Here is a 26,458-nt window from a genome sequence, read left to right on the forward strand (position 1 = left end):
CGACCCTCATCAGCATTGCGAGTACATTGGGGAGACTCAACAAATTCTCAAAAAAAGACTTTATCAACATCGCAGGGATAATACTAGTGGGCCTCAATCGGCAGTACATTTGCACCTAAAAGCTAGCAACCACTCATTTGACGACAATGAGGTTAAAATCTTAGCGAAAGAACATAGATGGTTTGAAAGGGGCGTAAAAGAAGCGATTCTTATAAAACAACAAAATCCTTCATTAAACCGGTCTGGTGGGGTGAGGTTCAATTTGGATCGTTCATACAACAGCCTGCTTAGGCAAAACAGGTTAGGCAACTTTCGCAATGCTGATGAGGGTCGTTATGCTGATGAGGTGATACCGGGGGCAGTGGGGGTAATAGGCCAGTCGTTAGTCAGGAATGTAGGAACAATCAGTGGGGCCACAGGGAGGGGTCCCCCGCCCCCCCCCCCCAACCTGAGAGTGGGGACCTATCATAGCTGTGTCCGGCGCCACCATGTCTGGACATTAGGGATATATAAATGGGGCCGATACGACCAGTCAGACTTTAGTTCGCTGACGAAGCCTCTTGGATAGGAGGCGAAACGTCCGAAACCTTCACTTTTGTACAGATGACGGCTGAAGAAACCTTCTCATCGATGGACCACTCCTGTACGACTGAGAGCTTACACAGACGTAGCAGAGTCCTGGTAACATCACGCCAAAAACAACATACGTAACATCGTCTCTGCCCCTTAATGCTCTATGGTCACCATGGTAATGTTTAAACGTGCCTTCAAAATAAGATACACCACAAAAACAAGTACAAAGCGCATGAAAAATACAACTCACTACAACTGAATCAGTGGAACCCCTGAGCTTGTTTCTCTGCAACGAGACGGTCCCATCTAGGGATAATGGGAGACAATGACACCCGAAGTTTCTTGCTTATGTCTCCGTAGTTTTGTTTTGGTTGCTGTCACTGCAGAAAACCCCGCTTCACACGAATAAGATGTGGGAAACGGCAACAGGGTTTTCAGCGCTGTTGTGGCGATCTCGGGGTATTCTGCCATCAATTTAATCCAAAACACCAGAGTTGTTGTCTCAAACATACTATTAACTCCGCCATCATTTGCGATCTCCTGCAGTTGTTCTTCCTCTGGCACAGGCATGCTGGACTCACCTGGTTTGTTGACAAATGGGTTGTGGATCCATTCCTTGGCAGTTTGTGGGTCTTTTGTGGCTGGGAAGTAGCGCTCAAACTCTTTTAAAAGCAAAATAAAACATAGTTCAGACTCAGATAATAAACAAAATGGAAATTATGTCAATTATTTATTATTTCTGCGCGGCCAGGTACCAAATGACCCACGGACCGGTACCGGTCCGCGGCGCGGGGGTTGGGGACCTCTGGTCTAGACCATCACTATTTAAAATAAAGAATTTTTTTTTTCCCATAGGGGCATACATGCACGGTTACACTCATCCCTGCACAACTTCCCGTTTCCAGGCTAATTACATGCGCAAACATAGCAAGCCAAAATAAACAAGACAGCTGAAACAATGCAAACAAGATACAGTAAAGTCTCGTTATATCGATATCGGATATATCGATAGTCCCGGTTATATCGATACTATTTCTATGCACGCACGGAGAAAATTACATGCAAACAGGGTCGGATATATCGATAGTCCCGGTTATATCGATATTTTTTCGGACTCCCTTGAATATCGATATAACGAGACTTTACTGTATGAATCTTGTTCATGCGTGTAGCACTGCTCGCTTCAAGCAAGTCGCACATCGAGCACTGTGGAACTGAAACTGGACAGAAATGGACAAAATTCATATTCTCACCCACGAGATGGGTCTGGAAGGTATCCATTGTGTTAAACAGGGATCATTTTATTTATTTATACACAATATACAGTGAGACCTCAACTTATGAACACCTTAGCTTAAGAAATTTTCATCTTACGAACGTCAAATTTATGAAAATTAAACCTTATAATAAGCACTATTTTCATAATACACACCCACCACGGCTGGTGGAGTAATCTTTGGCGGAAGAACACCAAAGCACACGACCTTCAGATCTGGCGGAGTGATCTTCGCCGGAAGCACACGACCGAACAGCGCTCCAGCCGGAGCTACTTTCCACACCCCCTCTCATTGAATGCACACGTCGATGGCCTACTTGGAGCTTTTTGCTGATAATTTTACTCTGATGGGACAAAAAAAAAAAAAAAAAAAAAACACTACAGGCTCGTGTTCAGCCCAAGAAGACACAAAATAAAATCACGGTCGCTGAGAAGGAGATAATTGAAAAACACGAACGAGGTGTGCATTTGTGTGATTTAGTGGCCGAGCACGGCTATGCTAAGTCAAACATTGCTACCATTCTCCGGAACAGAAAAGCCATCAAAGGTGCGTCTGTTGCAAAAGGTGTTTCCGTGCTCTCAAAGCGACGGTCTCGGGCAATCGAAGAAGTTGAAAAACTTCTGTTAATTTGAATTAACGAAAAGCAGCTATTCGGCGACAGTGTGAGTAAAGCTGTTTTATGCGAGAAAGCACGGCTAATTCACGCCGATATCGCCATGCGCCAAGCTGGAAGTTCGGCGTTTATTGAGGATTTTAAAGCCAGCAACGGCTGGTTCGAGAACATCTGAGGGCGAGGAGGAGGAGATGGCTGCAGCATCAAGTGAGCTCATCAAGGCAATGTTGGCAAAGTGGAATGATGTGCAGGCTTTTACCGAACAGTTCCATTCAGAAAAAACTGTGGCTATGACAATCATCAACATGATGAACAATAATGTGATGCCTCAGCTTCGTAAGACCTTACAAGTCAGAAAGCAACAGGTGTCAATTAAGAGGTTTTTAATCAGCAAAAATGATGAGGAGTCTCCAAAGAAAAAAGAAGAGAAGCCACACCAGAGGTTAAGTTACCAACAGTCCTTATGGAAGGTGACTCTCCTTCCATAATCCATCAACGACCATCAAAAAGGTAAATAAAACTTTATTTTAGAGCACAGTTTACCTCTTTAATTACAGTCCTCATGTAATGTGCCTCTCTTTCCAAACAGCAATTCCATTTGACCATCGATCTCCAACGCCATCAATGACCATCACAAATGTAAATAAAGTGACTTTATGATACAATGCAGTGTATTTCTTTCATTACAATACAATAGCAGATAAATAGAATAAGGTATGATGTGTGTAGTTTTAAGGCTTATTTATTTGATAAGTATATTTTATGGAAACCCGGGTACGGATTATTCCCATTTTAATGGTTTCCTATGGGATTTTTTTTAGATAGACACTTTTCGCCTTACACACTCTGTCTGGGAACCAATTAAGTTTGCTGTGAAATTGTATTTGTCACCTTTCTGATTTCTGTGTTTTTTTGTCGCATACAAAGGTTTCAATTCAGCATATTAATCTTAATATCACAGAGACTACCAAAGGAAAGACAAAACACCACTTCTAAATGCCAATTCCATTTTTTAACGCAAATATCCCCCCACCCCCACATGATCATACGAAGATGGCACAAAACTGCGTAATTGTAAAAATTAAAACACATATATTCTGCAAAGATTTAAAGATTATACAATGTTCGTCGTTCAATTTCCTCAAACGTGTGATACAGTTCACTTTGCTTTGTAAATAAGACAAAGAAAGTCACTCCATTTACCTTGCATGGCGAGTCTACCATCCGTCACAATGGTCCGTCAACAGTCATTCATATTTCAACATATATCTGGGTCAGATTTTTATATTAAAATATAGATAAAAATCACTTTGAAACCACACATTACATTTTCCAGTCATTTTCAGACAGGATAATTTTCTAAATTCACACGATTAGAAATCAAAGTCAAAGTCAGCTTTATTGTCAAATATGCTAATATGCATATTAGTGCAAATGAGTCACATTTCAGTTTCCTTGTTTTTACAAGGAACTACAACGACTGTTGTGCAAGATTTAAGAGTGCTATATTGTGAAATGCACAGGCCAACACTAACTTTCACCTGTGTATATATGTCGCATCTCTGCCAAAATTTTAAGCCTGGGTGCCACTTATTGGCGCCAACACTGACAAACCCTGCTGCTGATGTCTATTATCACATAAAAACACAATCCATAAAACAGCCATTTGACCTGGTGTCGATCATTGTCAAATGTCCGACATCTCCCTATAGGATTAGGGGGTGTGTGCCCCATCTGGCTTTATGTGAATCTTTTGTTGTGTCCACCACAACTCTTTTGTGAGTGTGTGTGTGTGTGTGTGTGTGTGTGTGTGTGTGTGTGTGTGTGTGTGTGCGGTATAGAAAGTGTGACATGTTGCCATTAGCAGCCGGCATGGTGACTACTACCAGATTTTGTTCAGATTAACCCAACCTCATTTTCTAATCCAAAAGCCAATGTAAGATTAGACGCATAATTGTCAGGAACTGCAAAAGCAGGTTCAAAATGAGGAAGAATGCCATGACATAGAGGAAGATCAGAATCAGAAAGCCTTTAATAGTCCCACAATGGGGAAATTTTCAATCGACAGCAGCAAAATTGAAAGGGGAGGGAGTGACAAGATAAAAAAAAGATAAAAACAAAGTATTCTATGCATGAACAAAGGGGTGAAGGAAAGGTGGAGGCAGCAATCCACATGGGTTCCAGAGAACCAGGACAGTAACAAAGGCAAAAAGGTTAGACGGGTTACAAACATTTGAGCGCAGTAATGAAATAAACTTGAGGGTTAAAACGAATGCTACTGTAAACAAAAAGAGAAGTGCAAGAAAGTGAAAGAAAGAGTGACAAAGATAGAAAGAAAGAAACAACGAAAGAGAGGCAGAAAGACAAAGAAAAAAAGAAGGAAGAACAGAAAGAAAGAGAAGCAGAAAGAGAGCTGACAGTGAGGCAGAGACAGAAAGTAAAAGAAAAAAGAAATGAGAAAAACTAAAGGGTCACATAGGCTATTATTTCATATATGACATGGATATCTTCGTCTTAAAAAAAGAAACTCAAATAACATCTTTGAAATTATGGTTAAACAATTTAGTGGTGGCAGAAATATCTTATCTTCCATGTTTATGGGGTACTGAAAACAGCTCAGTTACATCCAAATGCAAGACTGAGGCTGGCTGGGATCAACAAATGGAGAACTTGGACTGCACAAATAAATATATCACAGCAATTGTTTGGAAACCCTTGAAGACACTCTACTTTCAATGGCATACTATACTGTAAAACACCATGACAAAGATGGACCCCCAAAAGTCAAGCAGGTTAAATTTTATATTTAACTCATTCACTGCCAGACGATGTGCAAAAAACTTCCCACTCCAGTGCCAGGGTTTTTGTCATCCATCCATCTATTTTCTGTACAGCTTATTCCTCATTAGGATCGCGGGGGGTGCTGGAGCCTATCTCAGCTGTCTTCGGGCACGAGGCGGGGGACACCCTGAATTGGTTGCCAGCCAATCGCAGGGCACACAAAGACGCACAACGGCCACTCTCACACTCACATCGAGGGACAATTTGGAGTGGTCAATCTGCTTGGCATGCATGTTTTTGGAGTGTGGGAGGAAACCGGAGGACCCGGAGAAAACCCACGCAGGTCCGGATGGATGGAAGGAGAGACCCACAAAATATTGACTTTTAGGACAACACAAACATTCAATTCAGAATAAGCCTTAGACCAGGGGTGCTCATTACGTCGATCGCGATCTACTGGTCGATCGCAGAGGTCGTACTGGTCGATCGCAGCGTGACAGTAAAAAAAACATTTGTCAGCCTATCAAACGTCCCGTCACTTGATTGACATACAGGGCAACCATTCAGATGACAACTGAATTTTTACCTTTAGGTCGCCGTGCATGCGTAAACAACGGCGCTAAACGCAGCAAAATTTACAAGCTAGTCAGCGAATTACCTCAGATTTTAAGCCCTTGCTAAAACATATGGTGATCAAAATGAGTGAGAAACCGGGACCAAGTAAGGGGGTAAAACATATTACTTTCATACGGAATGGGAAAATGTGGAGCGCCATTTTCGGACTGTTCATGGAAAATACGACATTGACTTCACGCCGAAAAGCCAGCTGAGAAAGAGAACGGTGGACGAACTAAAATCCCAGTTGTCCGGATAGCAGTCATTTTTCACTCAACATACTTCGAAAGCCAAAGTCGCCACCGCAGCATCTTTCCGGGTGAGTCACGCCATTGTTAAAAACAACAAGTCCTTCTAAGACGGAGAGATGGTAAAAGAAGCATTCGTTGAAACAGCTTACTTCTTGTTCAGAGACTTGGACAGTTCTGTAACTTACTCACACAGGAAAAGTACCCCAACTTGAGGAAATGTGCTATCTCCTTGACTGCATTATTCGGCTCCACTTATTTATGTGAGTCAGCCTTTTCCTACATGAAGATCATTAAGTCCAAATACCGTTCCACCATGAATGATGAACATTTGGAAATATGCTTGAGGCTGGCTGTCAGCAGCTACTGTCCGGACTATGCATCCCTGGCTGATTCAATTCAGTGCAAGTCATCAAAGTAAACTCAGGTAATTACAAAAAAATGTTAATAGTTATTTATTATGTTATGTATATGTAGTTATTATGTGTGTTGTGCAATATTGGCTTATTCAGTTATGCAAGGTACATCAACATACATTGTACATACAAAGAATCCTTAAAACATTTGAAAATAATTGTTTTGCATTTTTGTCGTGGGTAGATCATTTTGACTTGGTAGTTTTTATAAGTAGCTCGTATGTTGAAAAAGTGTGAGCACCCCTGCCTTAGACTCTCTGATTTCATCGGAAAGAAATAGTTAATTCCCAAGTTATGTGGATCTGGAGTTATCTGAGCATCAAATGGGTGGGCTGTACAAAATACAATACAATACATACATATTGATTTGTATAGCGCTTTAACAACTGCTGAAGCTGGAACAAACCAACAAAAGGAAAAAAAGGGAAACGCATTGCCAGAGGTCTGACAGCGCTTTATCGGCACCCACAGCAAGAAAAACCAAAACCTGAACAAATTTGGGTATGACGCTCCACGTCACACTTTTCAACACCCAAATACATTCAGGAATGTCAGCGAATGAGTTAAACAAATATGCAAAATGGCAAAAAAAGGTATTTTTAGCAGCGGTACCCTGTAGAACTTGCTCACATTTGCAAATGTATTGAAAGTGATGGTTTCGCAACACTTCAGATGTATGCAAGGTGAGCGTGGGTGATGCGTCTTACCTCTGGAGGGCTCAATTTTCACAGGAACACAGGCTTCTTCATCGGCACACTTGGACTGGAAACACACCGTGTTATCGTTTGTCTCTGCAACCACATGAGACAGAATTCATTATTACGAGGCAACCTAGATTTCAATCCAGCGTGAATATTGAAGTGGGAAAAAATTACTCAGTTTAAAATCTCAAGCAAAGCAATGACTCAAAGTAGTACAAAGACACACACCGTTGTTGAGGAAGTTGCTGATCTTGACACAAAAGCATGACTGCGAACAGCCTTCAAACGCACAAACTAGTTGGATGAGACCAAGAAGGAGGAACTTATCGTAGTCCAATATTTAATGCAATTTTGCAAAAAATAATTTGTTTGCTAGGTGGTTAAAGATGACAAATGAATGAATATAAATTAAGGAATTGACAGCATATAAAATGTCTATAGTATACACCTCTTCTCTGCAGGCTACAGCTTTTGCTGTAAAATATAGCATCAACAAAGTCAAAGAAAAAAAACTAGTTGAACAGCCCAACTTTATTTGGAGGATAATAACAAGAATCTTAAATGGTGGCGGCCGTGTGCTGAGTCTCGTTTAACAGGAGTTTATGAGATTAGTTAATTCTGAGCACAGTTAAAATCCCCAGTAATGAGTGTGAATGCACATTTATGAAACCACATTATCGTAGTGGTTTATTTTGATTTTCACATAAAAAACATGTTTTTAACAATTGATATTTTCAGGGAGTAGGCCACAATATTTGTGACAAAGTTTGCAAAGGTTCGAAATGTCATATCACAGTATACTGCATTTAAATAAAACAGGAGGAGAGATTTCTGTTAACGCCAATCGGAAGATTAAGTGTTTACTTGGGAGAATGTAAAGCTACAGCGTTTGGAGACAGAAAGCAATTAGCCTGTCTGGCATTAGTAGGGCATCATCTGTGGTACAGCTAACAATCATTATACACAGCATGTTGATATGCACATAAAAGATGAAAGGGGGTAAATTGTGTTTAAAAACAAAGAGGGGCTCAAAGGCCTATCGAGCCATCGCAAAACACACACGTCAGACAATTAAAAAGCAACATGCACACTTGCAAGTCAAATCATAAACAAAATAATAAATAAATACATAACTAAAAATAATAGCCGCACAAGCAATAAAAGCAGTTAACATGGAGCAGTGTATATGAAATAAAACAGAAAATACACATTTTGAAGTTGAAATATTGACTACTTAATGTCTATGAAGTAGATGTGCAAGACTAAATTTGAGTCCAGGTGTAAATAACTGAATAGCCACAAAGGATAACATCTATGTCAAAATCCAGTGAAAATCTTAGACACTGGATAAAAAAGTGTGTTCAATTTACTCAACTTATTTTTTCAAGTCACCAAATACTGCAATTTGTTGTAAAATACTGTAGTTGTACAGTCTACTTAACGTAGTCTAGAGATATACATATACAGATACTTCATCTATCCTTGTATATGAGTAAGGCAATCATCCCCCATCCATACATTCTCAGAATCGGTTATCCTATAATCGAAGGTAAGAGTCAGGCTGCAATGCTCCAAGAAAGATTATTCAATATACAGTAAAGTCTCGTTATATCGATATTCAAGGGAGTCCGAAAAAATATCGATATAACCGTGACTATCGATATATCCGATCCTGCGCCGAACTGCATTAAACAAAAGCCGCCAAGAGGGCAGCCAAGCGCCATATAAGAAACGGAGCTGGCCATTACCTCCCTTTTTTTGGGGTGAGAGATGTTCCCCCAATGTTGCCTCAAAATGGCACATATAATTCTTTAATGATTGTAAACATGTATGCTTTAATCTTCAGCACTACAGTGTATTTGAAACATATTCATAACTGGATGTGTAACAAGAAAGCATATTATCCGAATCTGAAGCCATTGTTTGGATTCACAAGCAATGCAAGACGTCTTGGCGTGAAGTCATTTTTATTTGCATTTGAATAAAAAGTGACATCGGCTGTCCTTTAATACACAGTATGGAATGTTAATAATTTTCAAAATCATCGCGCTTCAGCAGACAAAACAAGAAACGTTGCAAAAAACGATTGCATTCATATACAGTACAGTGGGCATGTACATAACACAACAGGGAAACTGCAACGCTTACATCTTACTGTATTATGTATACAATTTAAAAAAGTCATCAATCTTCTTCTGCTTCCCATTTTTACCTTTTAACACAAACACTTCAATCTCGTCTGCTACACACGAGCTAGCATCTGAAAATGAAAATGGCTCTGCTACACGGGTGCTGGGCACGTAACCAAGTCACCTGACCAAGTCGACCAATGGCGCGACTGATGGCGTGACACGTAACCAAGACACGTGACCAAGTTGACCAATGGTGCGACCGATGGCGTGTCACGTGACAAAGTCACACGGCCAAGTCGACCAATAGCGCGACCGATGGCGGCTCATGTGACCAAGTCGACCAATGGAGCGACCGATGGCGGCTCACGTAACAAGACACGTGACCAAGTTGACCAATGGCGCGACGGATATATCGATATAAACAACAAAAATGGCCGGCGGGGGATGAAAAGGAGCACCGTAATAACCGGATTATCGTAATAACCGGGTATCGTACTAAACGGTACTAATTATACATAAAAAGACTAGAAATGTGCAAGGGAAATGAAAATAGTATCGTAATAAGCGGTACTATCGATATAACCGATATCGATATAACGAGACTTTACTGTATTTGCCACTTGGAAATATATGTGCAATCCCCTATTTTTAAATAGTAATGTTGCGGACAAGAAAGATGGAATAAGTCAAAATAATGACCTGCAGTTAGGGTGTGTGTGTGTGTGTGTGTGTGTGTGTGTGTGTGTGTGTGTGTGTGTGTGTGTGTGTGTGTGTGTGTGTGTGTGTGTGTGTGTGTGTGTAAAGAAGGGGGTATAATATTCTGGCTCATGGATTAAACTAGATCTTTCTCCAACCCCCATCTGGACTCCCTGTACGTCCACAAACACACAGGCAGTACGATTCTTTATTCTACTATAACCACATGAAAGCGGCTTATATACATCCATATTATGAGAACATTTGCATAAAGAAAGAACAAACACACTAATGTGTGACACTCCCACCAGATGCTCTGCTAAGGGACCAGGATCATTAAACTCCTATTGTTTCCTGAAGTGTTGGGAGTGTCACAATGCCAGGACTCAAAGGAACAAGCGGTATGAAATCTAGGGGAAAACATAGTGGCCATGACTTTTGGTGCCTGGCTACTGGTTTGCATCCTGTTTTCACATTCAACAAACAACCTTTGGCGAACCGACCAGCAAAAATGACCATGACGGACAGGTGTGCATACTCGAGGCGAGATATAAAGTAAATTCTGCTGATTGGTTTTAGAGGAAAATGGATCTCAGCTTAATCATTACTATTACGCAACCTTTAGTTGAACGTCAAACTTGATGAAATGATAACGGAGGCCATGGGAGATGCCAAAGTATTGGTGGAGGAAAAAAATAGCTCTCTGTTGTAGGAAGTAGATGACAAACATGATGCCAAATTACTCAATTTCAAACCTGTTTGTCCTCTTTCATGCATGTTAGTCATTTAGTCTCACTGCCAGTAAACTAAACAGCAATGATGTTGAATGAAATCTCCAAAACATAAAAACCATACAATCACAACATGAGGTAAACCTGCACCCTCTAATAATTATGGAGCTGTTTTATGTACGTTAGTTGTCATTGGACCAGTTTCCCCCAGACCTTTTCTGCTCCAAACCAAATGTAGAAACCCACACTTAGTGAAGCAGATCATGTGTTGTTCTAAAATTGCTAGGCAGGATGTCCTAAGGGCATTGTCCTTGGTATACAAATGAATTCAGCTCCTACCTCAACAACCTAACGTGAATTTGTACCTCACACAACACTGAGTTGTCGATCACAAACCTACGCTGGCAAAGTGGGTAAGTCCCAACAAAATGAAATGTTTGTATGAAACAAACACAGAATCCATTAAATAAATAAACAATCAAATGAATCAATGAACACCCCTATAATACTACTGTGGTAAAAGTTCAGCACCAATTGTGCAGAAATGACCCGGTCAGGATAAAACAGAAATCTAAGGATATCCTCAATATTGTAAATACCCAACAATGAGAATTGAGATTCTATTTATGCATTCATAAGCTCCTCCCAAGAATAAGATAAATTAGCTGTCTGCATAGCGGCCCAACTTCCACATTTATGTGTTTGGACATTGGAGTTTGGCCTGTTTTAGCACATACGTTTTTAATAGAGCGGGATCCTTGAGTGCCTTTTATTAATCCCGTGGATACCGATGTCGAGTTTTAGCTATTATCTCATACGTTGACATGGATGAGGTTGATAAAGTGTTTTTTTTTTTTTGTGTCGGCCTTCTCCATAGCAACAAGCTGGTGTGGAGTGAGGACTATTCCTCATGACAGTAGCTTCGCACTTAACTTTTTTAAGTTGTCATGTTAACGGTGAGTGGTCACATACGCACTTTGAGCAGAAGAAAAACATCAATAGATTCCCAAATAACAGCAAATCCCGCTGCCCACTCTTCTGTGTTGTTACACTCACAAGAACATATATGTTAAAATGGCTCGAATGTAACCACAATGAAGCATGTGTTTGGTTTGTATACTAAAGTTAAAAGCTCTGGTGTACCCACAGTAAGCACTAAAGGCTTGTAATCTGGCCAGCTCTCTAACTGCCCTGCCTTCCCCCCAAAAAAATCCACATTACCTGAGTACACGTTTTTCCAAAACTGCAGCGCTTTCCGCATGTTGAACTCCACATGATGATCCTCCATTGTGCTAATTTTGGAAGCATGTGAAATTGTCCTCCAGAAAATAGTTCAGTTTTCTTCAACTACAGGTTGGCTTTACGGCTCGGTGAATGTATTTACCATCACAGTACCTGATCCGTCACTTTACAAACCGGTTTCCTAGAAACCATGCGTGACAAGGAAAAGAGGAGGGTGAAACTGCCCTCAACCACTTCAGTTTGAATATTTCACCAAGAATAAATTACAGACAAATCTCAGGTGGGAGTATGAAACAGAGACGATGAGGGACAGAGAAGCGGACGGCAAAATCTCTGAGGTGCTATGAATCATCAAGAAGGTAGCTGAGAGAGTACTCGCTCACACGTGGAAAGATGAAAATAAGCGAGCCCCAACAAGTATGGTTTAACGGCATTCTGTAATGTCGCAATGATCCATGATGTACTAAATTATCTATGCAGGCAAGTTGTCTTTCGAGTGCAACCACAGCAATTACAAATTATGGTAAATCAGTAAACATGGCTACCACCCTTATTCTGACAATTTACTTATTTACTTTCAATTTACTGACAATTTACTCAATTTACTTATTTACTTTCAACTCTGCCCTAAACCTAAGGAAAACAATACTCAATATCATATACCTATACAGTGATACCTCAGTTTATGAACGCTTTAGCTCACAAACATTTCACCTTACAAACATTAAATTCGCGAGAATCTCATCTTGGGATACAAACGAGTTTTCGGCGGACAAACCAAACCACCCAGCGCCACGGTGGCTGGCGGACTAGTTTTTGGCGGATGAACACCAAACCACACGGTCGAACAGCGCAAGGGTGGCTGGCAGACTAGTTTTCCAAACCATTTTCTTTGAGTGCAGACATGGTTTGTTATCGAATGAAGTACTTTTGCTATTATAGGACTGAAAAAGACTCCACCACAGGCTTTAAATTAAGCTGAAGAGGACATAAAACAAAATTATGGTTGAGCAGAAGAAGGAGATCATCGAAAAACATGAACGAGGTGTGCGTTTGTGTGACTTAGGGTCCCAGTACTAGTATGCTAAGTCGACCATTGCTACGTGTGGCTAAGGGCGTTTCTGTGTTGTCTAAGCCAGTGATTTTCAACCACGGTGCTGCGGCACACTAGTGTGCCGTGTGAGACCATCAGGTGGGCCGTGAGAAACTATCCAATGCCCCTTTTTCAAATTTAAAATTTTACAAACATTTATTAATCATTTTCTGCCAATATTATGTCATTGTCCTGTGTCCGTGCTGAAAAGACTGGGAGGGTAATTTAATATTCGTCCGTGTGGCAACACGTCACTGAATGCCTTTTTCCTGCGAGATGGTTCGTGGTTGCCGCAAAAAAAATTCCAATGTAAAAAACTGTGCCCTGGTTCAAAAAAGGTTGAAAAACACTGGTCTAGGCAACGGTCTCAGGCAACAGAAGAGGTTGAAAAACTTCTGTTGATTTGGATTAACGAAAAGCACCGAGCAGGGGACCATGTGAGTGAGGGTATTATCACCGAGAAAGCACGGCAACTTCACTCAGACATCATCAAGAGGCAAATACATCAACGACATCACAAAGTTAAACAAATCGACTTTATTATAAAGTACAGTTTATGTCTTTAATTACAATACAATAGTACGTTTATTATACATAAAATAAGGTATATTTTGTGTAGTTGTAAGGCTTATTTAGTCGAATATTATGTTTTATGGTGACCTAGGAACGGATTATTCTCATTTTTAATGGTTTCTTATGGGAAATAAATGTTTGACGGACGAACTTTGCCTTACACACGCCTTTTGGGAACCAATTAAGTTTGTAAGCTGAGGTATCACTATACACCTACCCTGCCCACCCACACACACACACACACACACACACACACACACACACACACACACACACACACACACACACACACACACACACACACACACACACACACACACACACACACAAAGCACACACACAAAGGAATGTGGGGAACACACATATGGCACACACACTGCAGATCATGCTGTGGATACTATAAGTGTGCGCACGTGTGTTTGTGTGTGTGTGCGCGTGTATGTGTGTGTGTTTGTACCCAACAGACAAGAGACCTTGGTTATCAAATGAGAGCAGGTGGAGCCATGTCCCCACTCTCCTACCCATACAAAATTGACCATTACCAAAGACTTATGGGTAGGCCCCATTCATAATGAAGTCAAAATGAAATGACCTTGTCGAGCTTTTTAAACCACCAGATGAGACCCTTTGTGTCGGGGCAAACAGAATTGGTTGATTTATCTTATTTACATAAAACAACGGATTCGAGGCACTCCCTCTAAACTCTCACACAATTTCTTGCTGATATTGGAATATTGATAATGCCGACTTGCACTGCATTTCACAAGAACAAAGGGATAAAGCAAGCAAGCCAGGTGAATTAGATGGATTTGTCAAGAGACATTTTCCTGGGAAGCACCTGGGCCACACCCTTGCGCCAGCGCCTTTTGACAGGGGCTGGCGCAATTTTGTAACTACATTGCGCCAGTACCGTCGTAAGTCTATTATGATCAGCGCATATATATTGCTACATGATCTGCGCCACATATGACATACTTCTGTTAAATTAGCTCAAAACACAAATGTATTTAACATTAATTGAAAACTGTTCGTTTTCCTTCAGAAGTTTTGATTTTCGTCATCTACCATCTTGCCCTACCGATATCTAGCCATAATCACCTTGGACTTGTTTTGTTGCATTCCAAAGTCGTGGAGGAGGATATTTCGAGCTTTTTTGTGATCCACCGGAAACCGCCGAAAGAGCTAATTAAATATTCACTGAAGCATGGTGCATTGCAGTGTTTACATCAAACATGGCGGATGGTTGCAAGATGGACCATGAGAACAGGAGGAAAATGCTAAAAGACAAAACAGGCAGCAAACAAACATATTCTCGTTTTTAAAGGACAACCGACGCCCCCAGACAAGTTGTGTCAATAATTTGTAAAATCACTTCAAGTGACTTCTACTGAGCGTATTTTACAAAGATTCCACCGCATATAGCTATATTTTACGTTTTAAGACTCGCACTGAATATTCAGGAAGTCTTGTTTTTGAGTTGGTGACGATACATACCGTGACGTCACGGAGGGAACGCCCCTGACCGAGAAAGCGACACACAATGCATTTTGCGGTACTTTGTTTGGTCTCAATACTTCGTGTTGATCCGTGTTGATGGCGAAATTAGAAGGAAAACACATAAATAATGCAATGGTGAATCGTGTGTTGCACCAAGACTATTTGATATTCTCTGACACAAATTCCCAGCAGACAAATCAGCTTGGGCGCCATATTCTGCCTTTGTCTGGGACGCTACATTGCTATCATTGACGGTTCGTATTGATATGGAAGGACTCCTTTAATCGATTGCAAACATGTATGCTTTGCTCTTCAGAACTATTTGAATCATATTCATAACTGGATGAGTAACAAGAAAGCATCTTCTCCGAATCTGAAGCCATTGTTTTGATTCTCGAGCAAGGCAAGACGTCTTGGCGTGATGTCACAAACTGGGGGCGGGACTTTCTGAAAATCCCCAATTCGCAGCTCAATTTGTTAGTTTTAGCACACCTTAAGCCATTTTTATTGGTGTTTTGCATTTGACTAAAAATATCAGCCTGCATGTTTTGGGTATTGTAGATGCTATAAAACGTTTTTCTGTTGTCAGTTAGCAAACAAAAAAATGGTGTTGTTTGTCCTTTAAATTGAACAGACAAGAATAAGGAAATACAGTGAGACCTCAACTTACAAACACCTCAACTTACAAACTTTTTGTCTTACAAACGTCAAATTTATGAAAATTAAACCTTATAATAAGCACTATTTTCATAATACACACCCACCACGGCTGGCGGAGTGATCTTCAGCGGAAGCACATGACCGAACAGCATATGAGGTTAAGTTACCAACAGTCCTTATGGAAGGTGACTCTCCTTCCATAAGCCATCAACGACCATCAAAAAGGTAAATAAAACTTTATTTTACAGCACAGTTTATTTCTTTAATTACAGTCATCATGTAATGCGCCTCTCTTTCCAAACAGCAATTCCCTTTGTCCTTCGACCTCCAACGCCATTCCATCAAGCCATAAATGACCATCACAAATGTAAATAAAGTGACTTTATGATACAATGCAGTGTATTTCTTTCATTACAATACAATAGCACTTTTATTATACATAGAATAAGGTATGTTGTGTGTAGTTTTGAGGCTTATTTAGTTGAAAAGTATATTTTATGGAAACCTGGGAACTGATTTTTTTTTGTGATACACACTTTTCGCCTTACACACTCTGTCTGGGAACCAATTAAGTTCGTAAGTTGAGGTCTCACTGTACCAGCTCAATGAATGCAAATATTTACCTTCAGAAAATAGGTAATCAGCGACAATTCGCTGCAGGAAAATGCTGTTAATGATTCGAATGTAGTGGAAAATGAGAATGATTTCAGAGCTGTTGAGAGGCACATTGGAAATCTTCAAAGTAAAGAAATGTGTTGTAAGTAGACACTAGTAAGTAGACACTAGTAGGAAATACTGTGCAAAGTCTGTACTCCTTTTCTTCTGTGTAATACCATAGAATATCAAAATAGGACAGGATTGACTGTGTCGTAACTAAAGAAAATTGAAATTGTTTATGTTATGTATGAATACATGTTTTTGACTTGTATTAAAATTATTGTTGACATTAAAAAAATAGATTTTACTAAAATAATGGTTTTTCATTTGCAATTATGCTCCAATGAATGTATTTTGATTTATTTGAATCACTTTTGGATACTTTGACAATCTAGTTAAATCGGGCCCCATCCATTTTAGAATTTGCCACCTTTTACAGGCACAACTGGCCCTAGTTTTTAATTATCCAGATGCATCCCTACATACTCTATTGAGTGAAAACAAATACTGAGAAACAATGTCAGTGTTTGCCTATTAATTTGCAACTAACATTTATTCAATAATTTTCTATACTGCTGATCCTCTACGTGTTCAACGGGGTGAAATTGATGCTATGTAGGATGACTTTGGGTGAAATGCAGAATACCACTAGGGAGTTTGCTAATCAGTTCTTCTCACCATCACTGAATTGGAACTGAAGCCACCAGCGAAATGTAGAATTTTGTCGAATTCTTGATTGTTGCACAAATAATAAACCAAACAAATACTTGACTCTGAACATGAAAACATTATTGTGGATGAATGCTTTCATGATGGTATCATGTTTATGCCAGAGATTTTCCTGACAAGAATGTATGGAAAGCAGCAAGGCGATTTTGTTTCGCCCCACATCGAAATAACGGCTCCAGGCATTTTTTAATACAGAGTATTGGTAGAACTGATGTTATGGCTGCTGCTGCAGCTGCATTAAAATTGAGTCAACCGTCTCGCAGCACGCAGCACGCACCCTGCACGAGCGCCAGTCTGTGACGAAACGCTTTTAGCATGATCTGAATGCACGCTTTTGTTTTAGCAGGTTACCAAGTTCGTCTGTGTTTAAAAGTAGCTCTCAAATAATAACGGCTTTAGGCAACGCTTAAACCAGTGGTTCTTAACCTGCGTCCCCCGCCCCCTAAAAAAGGGGGGAATAAATGATCAATTAAGGATTGGGATATGTCCAGTGGCATTTTCCAAAATGAATTTAAAGTACAGAAGAATGCCGTTTGAAATTACATAACACCATTTGTAATTTCATTTGGAAGCAGTTCATAGTTGGTTTATTACAGAACAGTAAGTGTGCTACACAAAATGACGACCTTGTTTCTATCTCCATTCAATTCTGTCGAAAATCAGACTCAGCTATGGTCAAATTTGAATTTTGTCCACTTTTTAAAGGGAATATGTGTGAAAATCCAGACGCCCAGTCCACAAGGAAATTAACAAACTCATCAACAGGTTTTAAAAGTGGAATTCATGGTTGTTTTTGGTTGAAAAACAGATTGATTCATGGTACAGCACAAGTAACAGTAAAAAGCCCATTTCGGAGCTAGAAAGTAGAGATAGTCTCTGTTCGTACTTCCTCCTTTTCTCTTTCCCTCTTTGCTGTCACCCCGTTGCTTCGCCTTCGTGTGACCTACAAGTCTGTTGCGGAAAACATCACAGTCACCCGGCGGCAGCGTGAAAGTATCTCAATCAATAACTAACTGTTCATCCAATCAGCACAATCCTATGGGCGTCAGCAGACTTCTCATCAATAAACAACTGGGCTTAATCATCAGGAGCATTTTAATGAGAAGGTCCAGAGTGTTTGAAGTGAAAGTGACACTCTGAAATTAAATGCTATAACAAGTTCTTATCCATTCATCCATCCGTTTTCTGATCTCCTGTATCCTCACAGCCTCTCCCAGCCGTCTTCGGGCACTAGGTAGGTAACACCCAGCCGCACACACTCACACCTAGGGACAATTTTTGAGGGTTTCACTCAGCCTGCCATGCATGTTTTTTGGAAGATGGCAGGAAACCGGAGTACCCGGAGAAAACCCACATTTACACATAAAAGCCCCAGGAAAAGCATGGAAACTCCAAACAGGAGGGCCGATGTCGAGATTGAACCCATGACCTCTGCACTGTGAGGTTGACGCGGTAACCGCTTGACCACGGGGCCACATGTTCTGACCCATTTCAAGCATTGCCATTTTTAGTCTTTTTCAATTTCCATCCAAAAATAGTAACCATCTATGAAGCAAAAGTAATTGCTGAGGAGTTTGGAACATTTCCTAAAATAACCTCATGAGAAATTCTGTTCGTCTGTCGATGGTGTCCATTCAATGCAGAGTAAAAGCCATGAAGTTGCTGACACAAAGAAAGAGGAGATGACATTTGTGGAAGGTTGATGAGGACATGGAAGACTCCTATTCTGTTGACAGTGACTGACATTTCCTGCATTTTTTCAAATGTTGAGTGAGGAATGAGTGCCTTCCCACATACATTTGTGTGTTAAAATGAGACCACTAGCTTCTGCATTGTACCTTCATATTAACATTCATTACTGACCTTCTGGCAACAATAAGGGGTCATCTTTCAATCACAAGGCATTGAAGTGACATAGATGACGTTTTAGGCTATGGAACGGATGAAGAGAAATGCATGTACATTGTTCAGAACTGTGATTTTGAGAAGTACAAAATTGTAGCCTGTCAGATGAAATTTCCTGCACACTGCACGTCTGAATTTTTTCGCTGATTTTGAATTGCAAAATAATTATTCCGAATTCATCAGATTTCACTTAATCCATAAAACATGCTGTAAATACAGAGGGAATGTTTTGCCCCATTGAACACTACAGACAGAACTAAAAAAGGATCATTGTGTCCGGCAAGATTCCTGGGTTGAGGATGAATGTGCATCTCTGACTAAAAGCTTGGGTGACCACATTCTCAGCACAGAACTGGAATGCGGAGAAAAGTCTTCTGCTGAAGGCCAAGTCTGTGGCAACAACAAGCTGAGAGTTACAGAAAAAAATCTAAATGAATGAACATTATTTGACAATTATTTTAATCAACCGAGTAAATGTTTAGAGCTTTATCATCTACTACTGGTTATCGTAATTATAATACAAATACAGTAAAGTCTCGTTATATCGATATCGGTTATATCGATAGTACCGCTTATTACGATACTATTTTCATTTCCCTTGCACATTTCTAGTCTTTTTACGTATAATTAGTACCGTTTAGTACGATACCCGGTTATGACGATAATCCGGTTATTACGGTGCTCCTTTTCATCCCCCGCCGGCCATTTTTGTTTATATCGATATATCCGTCGCGCCATTGGTCAACTTGGTCACGTGTCTTGTTACGTGAGCCGCCATCGGTCGCGCCATTGGTCGACTTGGTCACATGAGCCGCCATCGGTCGCGCTATTGGTCGACTTGGCCGTGTGACTTTGTCACGTGACACGCCATCGGTCGCGCCATTGGTCAACTTGGTCACGTGTCTTGGTTACGTGACACGCCATCAGTCGCGCCATTGGTCGACTTGGTCAGGTGACTTGGTTACGTGCCCAGCACCCGTGTAGCAGAGCCATTTTCATTTTCAGACGCTAGCTCGTGTGTAGCAGACGAGATTGAAGTGTTTGTGTTAAAAGGTAAAAATGGGAAGCAGAAGAAGATTGATGACTTTTTTAAATTGTATACATAATACAGTAAGATGTAAGCGTTGCAGTTTCCCTGTTGTGTTATGTACATGCCCACTGTACTGTATATGAATGCAATCGTTTTTTGCAACAATGTTTCTTGTTTTGTCTGCTGAAGCGTGATGATTTTGAAAATTATTAACATTCCATACTGTGTATTAAAGGACAGCCGATGTCACTTTTTATTCAAATGCAAATAAAAATGACTTCACGCCAAGACGTCTTGCATTGCTTGTGAATCCAAACAATGGCTTCAGATTCGGATAATATGCTTTCTTGTTACACATCCAGTTATGAATATGTTTCAAATACACTGTAGTTCTGAAGATTAAAGCATACATGTTTACAATCATTAAATAATTATATGTGCCATTTTGAGGCAACATTGGGGGAACATCTCCAAAAAAAAAGAGAGCTAATGGCCAGCTCCGTTTCTTATATGGCGCTTGGCTGCCCTCTTTTGGCGGCTTTTGTGTAATGCAGTTCGGCGCAGGATCGGATATATCGATAGTCCCGGTTATATCGATATTTTTTCGGACTCCCTTGAATATCGATATAACGAGACTTTACTGTAGTTGAAGTCCTCCAAGTTGTGCAGTGCTTTTTGGGAAATTTATTCGCTCCACAATTTGAAAGGAAATCAATGTAGAAACAGTGATTTGGACCATTCGAACGGCTGGAAAGTTGATTTTCCTTTTTATTTCACACATTTATATTTGCCATTTGATACTCTGTACACAGACCGCTATCTGCTGGGAAACAACAGTTCAGATTAATTTTAGTTAGTTTTTAATAGTTTTTGTGAATGCTGTTTGTGCACCAGGGTGTGTTTGTGAGATATTTGCGGTCCATTGCTATGCTCCAGTGTATGGTGATTTTCCTTACTGATTATAAATACTGGAATACAATGTACTTTCATGTGCTAATTTGCATTACTTGTAAATCACTCATTTTGCTATGGATTTACTGAACCCTCAATGTCAGCAAAGGACTAATCTTACATGGCATGAGTGAAGTGATCTGAGGCAGCAAAACATTCACCGATTCAATTGTCATGTGACATGCCACAGTCCTATTTAAAACAAAAATAATCTTAGATTTAAATAGTGACAGCAATGTAAAAAACTTTTTCTCTGGGGCTCATCACATGTGTCTCTCATTCATTTCGCTGTCTGGTAGCTTGTTTGCCATATAGCCTTTGGCTTTTCCCAAACAGTTGCAAGATATCGATAAAATAAAGACTTTTTTTTGTCCATCCTGATATTTTTTTGTTGGGAAATAGTGAAGAATGAAAACAGGTTTGCGATGCTTTGCATTGGTGGTTCAGCCACGAAATTCAATGGGAGCAATTACAGTAAACATGGCAGAGTACACCACACTACAGTATTTTGTAAGTTAAAGATTTTTTACTCAATGCTTGGAAGTCTTAAAGTGTGCATTTTCGCATACATCTATGTATTATCATGAAAAAAAAAAAAACGCAAGTGGAGTTTGCATGTTCTCTGTGTGGGTTTTCTGCCAGTCTTCCAGTTTCCTCCCACATTCCCAAAACATGCATGGCAGGCTGATTGAATACTCCAAATTGTCCTGCGGTGTCAGTGAGCGCAAATGGTTGTTCCATGTGCCTTGAGATTGGCTGGCAACCGGTTCAGGGTGTACTACTGGTGTTTTGCAAACTAGTGCCCGAAGATGGCTGGGATTGGCATCAAAAGCCCACGTGATCTTAATGATCATAAAGCAGTTCAGAAGCTGAATGAGTGAATTATTTGCATGACAGCTCAGGATCTATTTCTGGTTGGAAGATTGTGATGCACAGAAATTTCAGTTTTTGGTTCATTTTATGTGAAAAAAATATCGATATAACCGGACTATCAAGATATCCGATCCTGCGGCATGTAAATTTTCTCCTTGCGTTCATAGAAATAGTATCGTAATAAGCAGTACTATCGATATAACCGATATCGATATAACGAGACTTTACTGTATATGTATATATACATATATACACACACTTTACTGTTAATATATATATATATATACACACACACACACTTTACTGTATATATATATATATATATATATATATATATATATATATATATATATATATATATATATATACACACAACTTTACTGTATATATATATATATATATATATATATAATATGTGTGTGTGTGTGTGTGTGTGTGTGTGTGTGTGTGTGTGTGTGTGTGTGTGTGTGTGTGTGTGTGTGTGTGTGTGTGTGTGTGTATTTGCGAGTTTGATGCATATTCTATTAAACTAGTGACTGGAAGTTACAAAGCTTCCGTACTCCAAATGCGGAAATGATTACGACAAGGGTCAGTATGGGTTTCAACAATGTCAAAACAGAACTGACACTTTATTTCAGTTGAGGTTTTTGTTATGACATAAAAATATGTTTTGTTTTAAATATTACAGTATCATTACACTGTATGTGGTTTGTGACCAACTTTGGTACATGGGTCTTTAAACTCAGTATTTGAGTCTTGGAACCTGTTTCACACAAACACAAACACACACACACACACACACACACACACACACACACACACACACACACACACACACACACACACACACACAAAACACACACGTGTGTGCAACACTTCAACTGACACATCGTTGGGGAATAAGATGTTAAACAGAATCAGTGTTTCAGGTTGGTACCATAAGAGCTCAGCAGAATGACAAACTGCTATACAAAGCAGAGAACACTATAGCAACTTGACTCATTGCCAAAGAAGGCGCCGGTGCCTTTGCAGTGTGCATTACATTGCATTTTATTTTTACTTAAGCCTTTACAGAATGAGGAAGAAGCACGACACACACGCACACAACTAACTCAATGAGGTAAAAGGGAGAAAAAGTATATGGTAATGGTTATTGTGATGACATATCACACTTGGCATGCACACGTGGCTGCTGAGATATCATCTCTATTTGCATGTACATTGCGATTCACCGCGATAGGGCTGCCTTCTTCCCTCTCGTAGTTTCACTTGAGAAATACGTTCTCTTTTTCATATGTACATTTCAATTCATACCATGTCTATTTCCCCCATCCTAGTGAAACCACAAAGCATTTTGACGATATCAACAGAAGATAAGAAAAGTGCAAAAGATGAAACATAGCTAAATGATTTTATCACTGTTTCTTTTGCGATGATATCATGATCATATTTGCTGACGAATATTCATCAAAGTTGGCAGACTTGAACTATATGATGTACGGACGGACAGGCGCTCAAAATCTGATGACTGCAAAATATTTGGACAAGCAGTGTGTGTCATCCCAAAAGAAGATACTGAAAAAAAACTTTACTTTTCTGTGAACAGTATTTTGTTCAAATAAGAGGGGCCAGCTCTGAGAGTGAGGCCTCGTCGCCCTCTTCCTTGAGGCTAAACCAAACCATCGCAGCCTTCCGAGCATAATAATTAATCCTGTCCCCTCAACACCACTTTAGATTAGGCCATTCAAATAAGTGTTTCCCAACCAGGCCTCTTTGAAAACATGTCGGGGGTATGTTGGAACTCATTGACCCTCGGGTGACGGATGAAATTGCTAAAGTGGCTCTAAATATGATTCTTGTTCAGTGTTTTGTTCATAATACTGTATTTAAAATTCAATGGCTGTTTAAAGGAGACTAATTTAAAGGTACTCCAATTTGTTTTGGTGGTAAATGTGAAGCATTATTTACAGGCGTGTTTATTCTAAATTGAGATACAGTTTTGGTTATCATCCATCGATCCATTATCTGCCGCTTATCCAAGGTCGGGTAGTGGGGGCATCAGCTTCAGTAGGGGAGCACAGACTTCCTTTTCCCTAGCCACTTCTTCCAGCTCTTCCTGGCGGATATCGAGGCGTTCCCAGGCCAGCTGGGTGACATAGTCTCTCCAGCGTGTCCTGGGTCGTTCGCGGGGTCTTCTGCCAGTGGGGTATGCCCGAAACACCTCACCAGGGAGGCGTCCAGGAGTCATGCTATCAGATGCCCCAGCCACCTCATCTGGCTCCTCTGAATGTGGAGGAGAAGCGGCTAGACTCTGAGCCGCAATGAGCCACTTCGGCTTTTGGCTCAGCTCTTTCTTCACCACGACAGATCGAGTCAAAGTCCGCATCACTCCGATTCGTGAACAAGACTCCCAGATACTCCTCCACTTGGGGCAAGATCTCCTCCCCAACCCGGAGAGGGCACTCCACCCTTTTCCGACTGAGAACCATTGTCTCTGTTTTGGATGTGCTGATTCTCATCCTGACCGCTTCACATTCGGCTCCAAACATATGTAGTTTATATCTGTTATTTTCAAGGCAACACATTTATTTCTGCTTGATTTCAGTTTAAAAAGAAGACAATGCCCAAGATTTAAATGTCTGTATTAAGGAAATAGAAAAGACAAGTTCTTTTTAACCAAGACAGAAGTACATAAATTAACTTCTGTGATATGGATGAGTATTGAGTCCCTTCATCACATCTATTTTTGTTTCTGGCATGACCTGCGATTTCATAGATCTCATTGCCCCTTTAGGATAAAATGAGATTGTGAGCTTTGCGATGAAGTGATATAAGAACTACATGAATATATTTCTCGACTAAAACAGCACATTTGAGTCAGCCTGGTTTGTTCAAAATTGCAAAAATGCAGATTTATTTGCTTTTGAAAAAGTAGTCTTAAGGCTGTTCTGCTACTAACAGTGACCCTCTCATAAATGTGAACACATTAACATTGCTACTGTGCGAAGGTCACGTTGAAATTCGTACATTCCATTCAGTGGACACATCCATTTATAGAGAAGATGATTTTGTTTATTTTAGCAAATTTCAATTTCAATGCAATTCTGAATCTATGCTGGTACAAAGAGAATTTATGTGGTAACATGCCATCCTGGTGGTGCTAAAGAGCAAAACAGGTCGTCTACCATGGCTTGAGCCATGGCTGAGGCCATGGCAGTGACGGACACTATTTTCCTCATTCTAACCAGTAGGCCAACACCACCATACTTTAGTTATTGTAAACCAACACATTTCTTTTAGAATTTGAAATAAATAAAAGCTAAAAGAAGGATGCATCATTGCCAACGCTGATAATTCAACAATGATTAAAGCTCAACTTTAAATCAGTCGACTTTAAATCAGTTTGTAGTCAGCTCAGCAGTAGCAGGCAACAGTAAACACACACGCATGCACGGATGCAAACACATACACAGACACACACTCACACGACTGGACTAACACACTTAACAGTGCATATTTTCCCACAGCTCATGCAGGACACCAGGGACCAACACTGTTCCAGTTAAAGGGAACACAGTTAACCGAGGTAAACAGCAGCAGCCTCTACAATGGAAAAGCATTCGTGTGCGTGTGTGTGTGTTGCAGATATCTAGTGCATTTATCTGCAGCTGAGAGACTAATCTGACAACACACATACATACAACACGTGTGACCACCCCCCTTCATGAACCACCAGTCTCATCAAAAGGGACCCCTTGCATGTGCGTGCGTGTGTGTGTGTGTGCGTGCTACACAGACAACATCTTTCTCGTGCGCCGCTGCTTCAGATGTCAGCCCACTCATCTCACCGCCCTTTAACCATGTTGTGTATGCCAAGAGGAAGCACTAACCTGGTTGGAGATTGTGTCCAGTCACCCAGTACGCTTCAGAGAGGAAAATGTAGTCCCACCAGAAAATAATAACAAGAAAATCAAATAACAGTTCACCCTTACAGAGCAGGTGGGCAGATAAAGCCTGCTGTTGCATTACTGCCTGGTTCCGTTGTTTGCATCCTGCGTTCTTTCCGTCACTCCCTCCCCTCCTCTCACTTGCTGGCTTGGTGACACTGACTCACCCTTCAGCTGAATATCTCATCTCTGTCTCTCTCTTTCTTGCTCTCTCTCCCTTTATGCTGCCCTTCCTCTCCGCGGGGACAGAAGATAATCACATGCCGCTGGAGATGGGGCATATGGTGGGGGAGCGCCAGTCAGCATGCAAGCAGAGCAAAGCCCCCACTGTGCGTGAGTGTTGCGTGGACAATCAGTCCCATTGTGTGGGAGGAGGGGAGGAAGCCAATGACCATACTCAACTGCTGCCCCTGGATACTGCTTCTGGCCATACGACACAGAAGATGCGAAACGCCTCGCTAACCAACCCCCTAAGAAAAGAGGGGGTCGTGTGACACGAGAAGCACAACCAGAGATGA

The 26,458-nt window shown here is 40.6% G+C and overlaps 1 protein-coding gene across 13 annotated transcripts in view; it reads right to left on the bottom strand.

Annotated features, from left to right (window-relative positions):
- Nucleotides 1–26,458, bottom strand: part of fgd4a (FYVE, RhoGEF and PH domain containing 4a) — a 64,497-nt gene that overhangs the window by 27,874 nt on the left and 10,165 nt on the right. For 3 of the 13 annotated variants that reach the window (XM_088997103.1, XM_088997099.1, XM_088997097.1), the window contains exon 2: nucleotides 7,231–7,314. In XM_088997103.1, the coding sequence (XP_088853229.1) occupies nucleotides 7,231–7,314 (84 nt within the window). Of the gene's footprint in view, nucleotides 1–1,154; nucleotides 1,236–7,230; nucleotides 7,315–12,004; nucleotides 12,159–25,883; nucleotides 26,252–26,458 lie in introns of those variants that run through there. The other 10 variants (XM_088997094.1, XM_088997092.1, XR_016115052.1 and 7 more) reach the window with 9 other exon arrangements.

The sequence above is a fragment of the Hippocampus bargibanti genome, linkage group LG05 (genome assembly GCF_051943395.1).
Source record: "Hippocampus bargibanti isolate YZ-2025 linkage group LG05, ASM5194339v1, whole genome shotgun sequence".
Taxonomy (NCBI): domain Eukaryota; kingdom Metazoa; phylum Chordata; class Actinopteri; order Syngnathiformes; family Syngnathidae; genus Hippocampus; species Hippocampus bargibanti.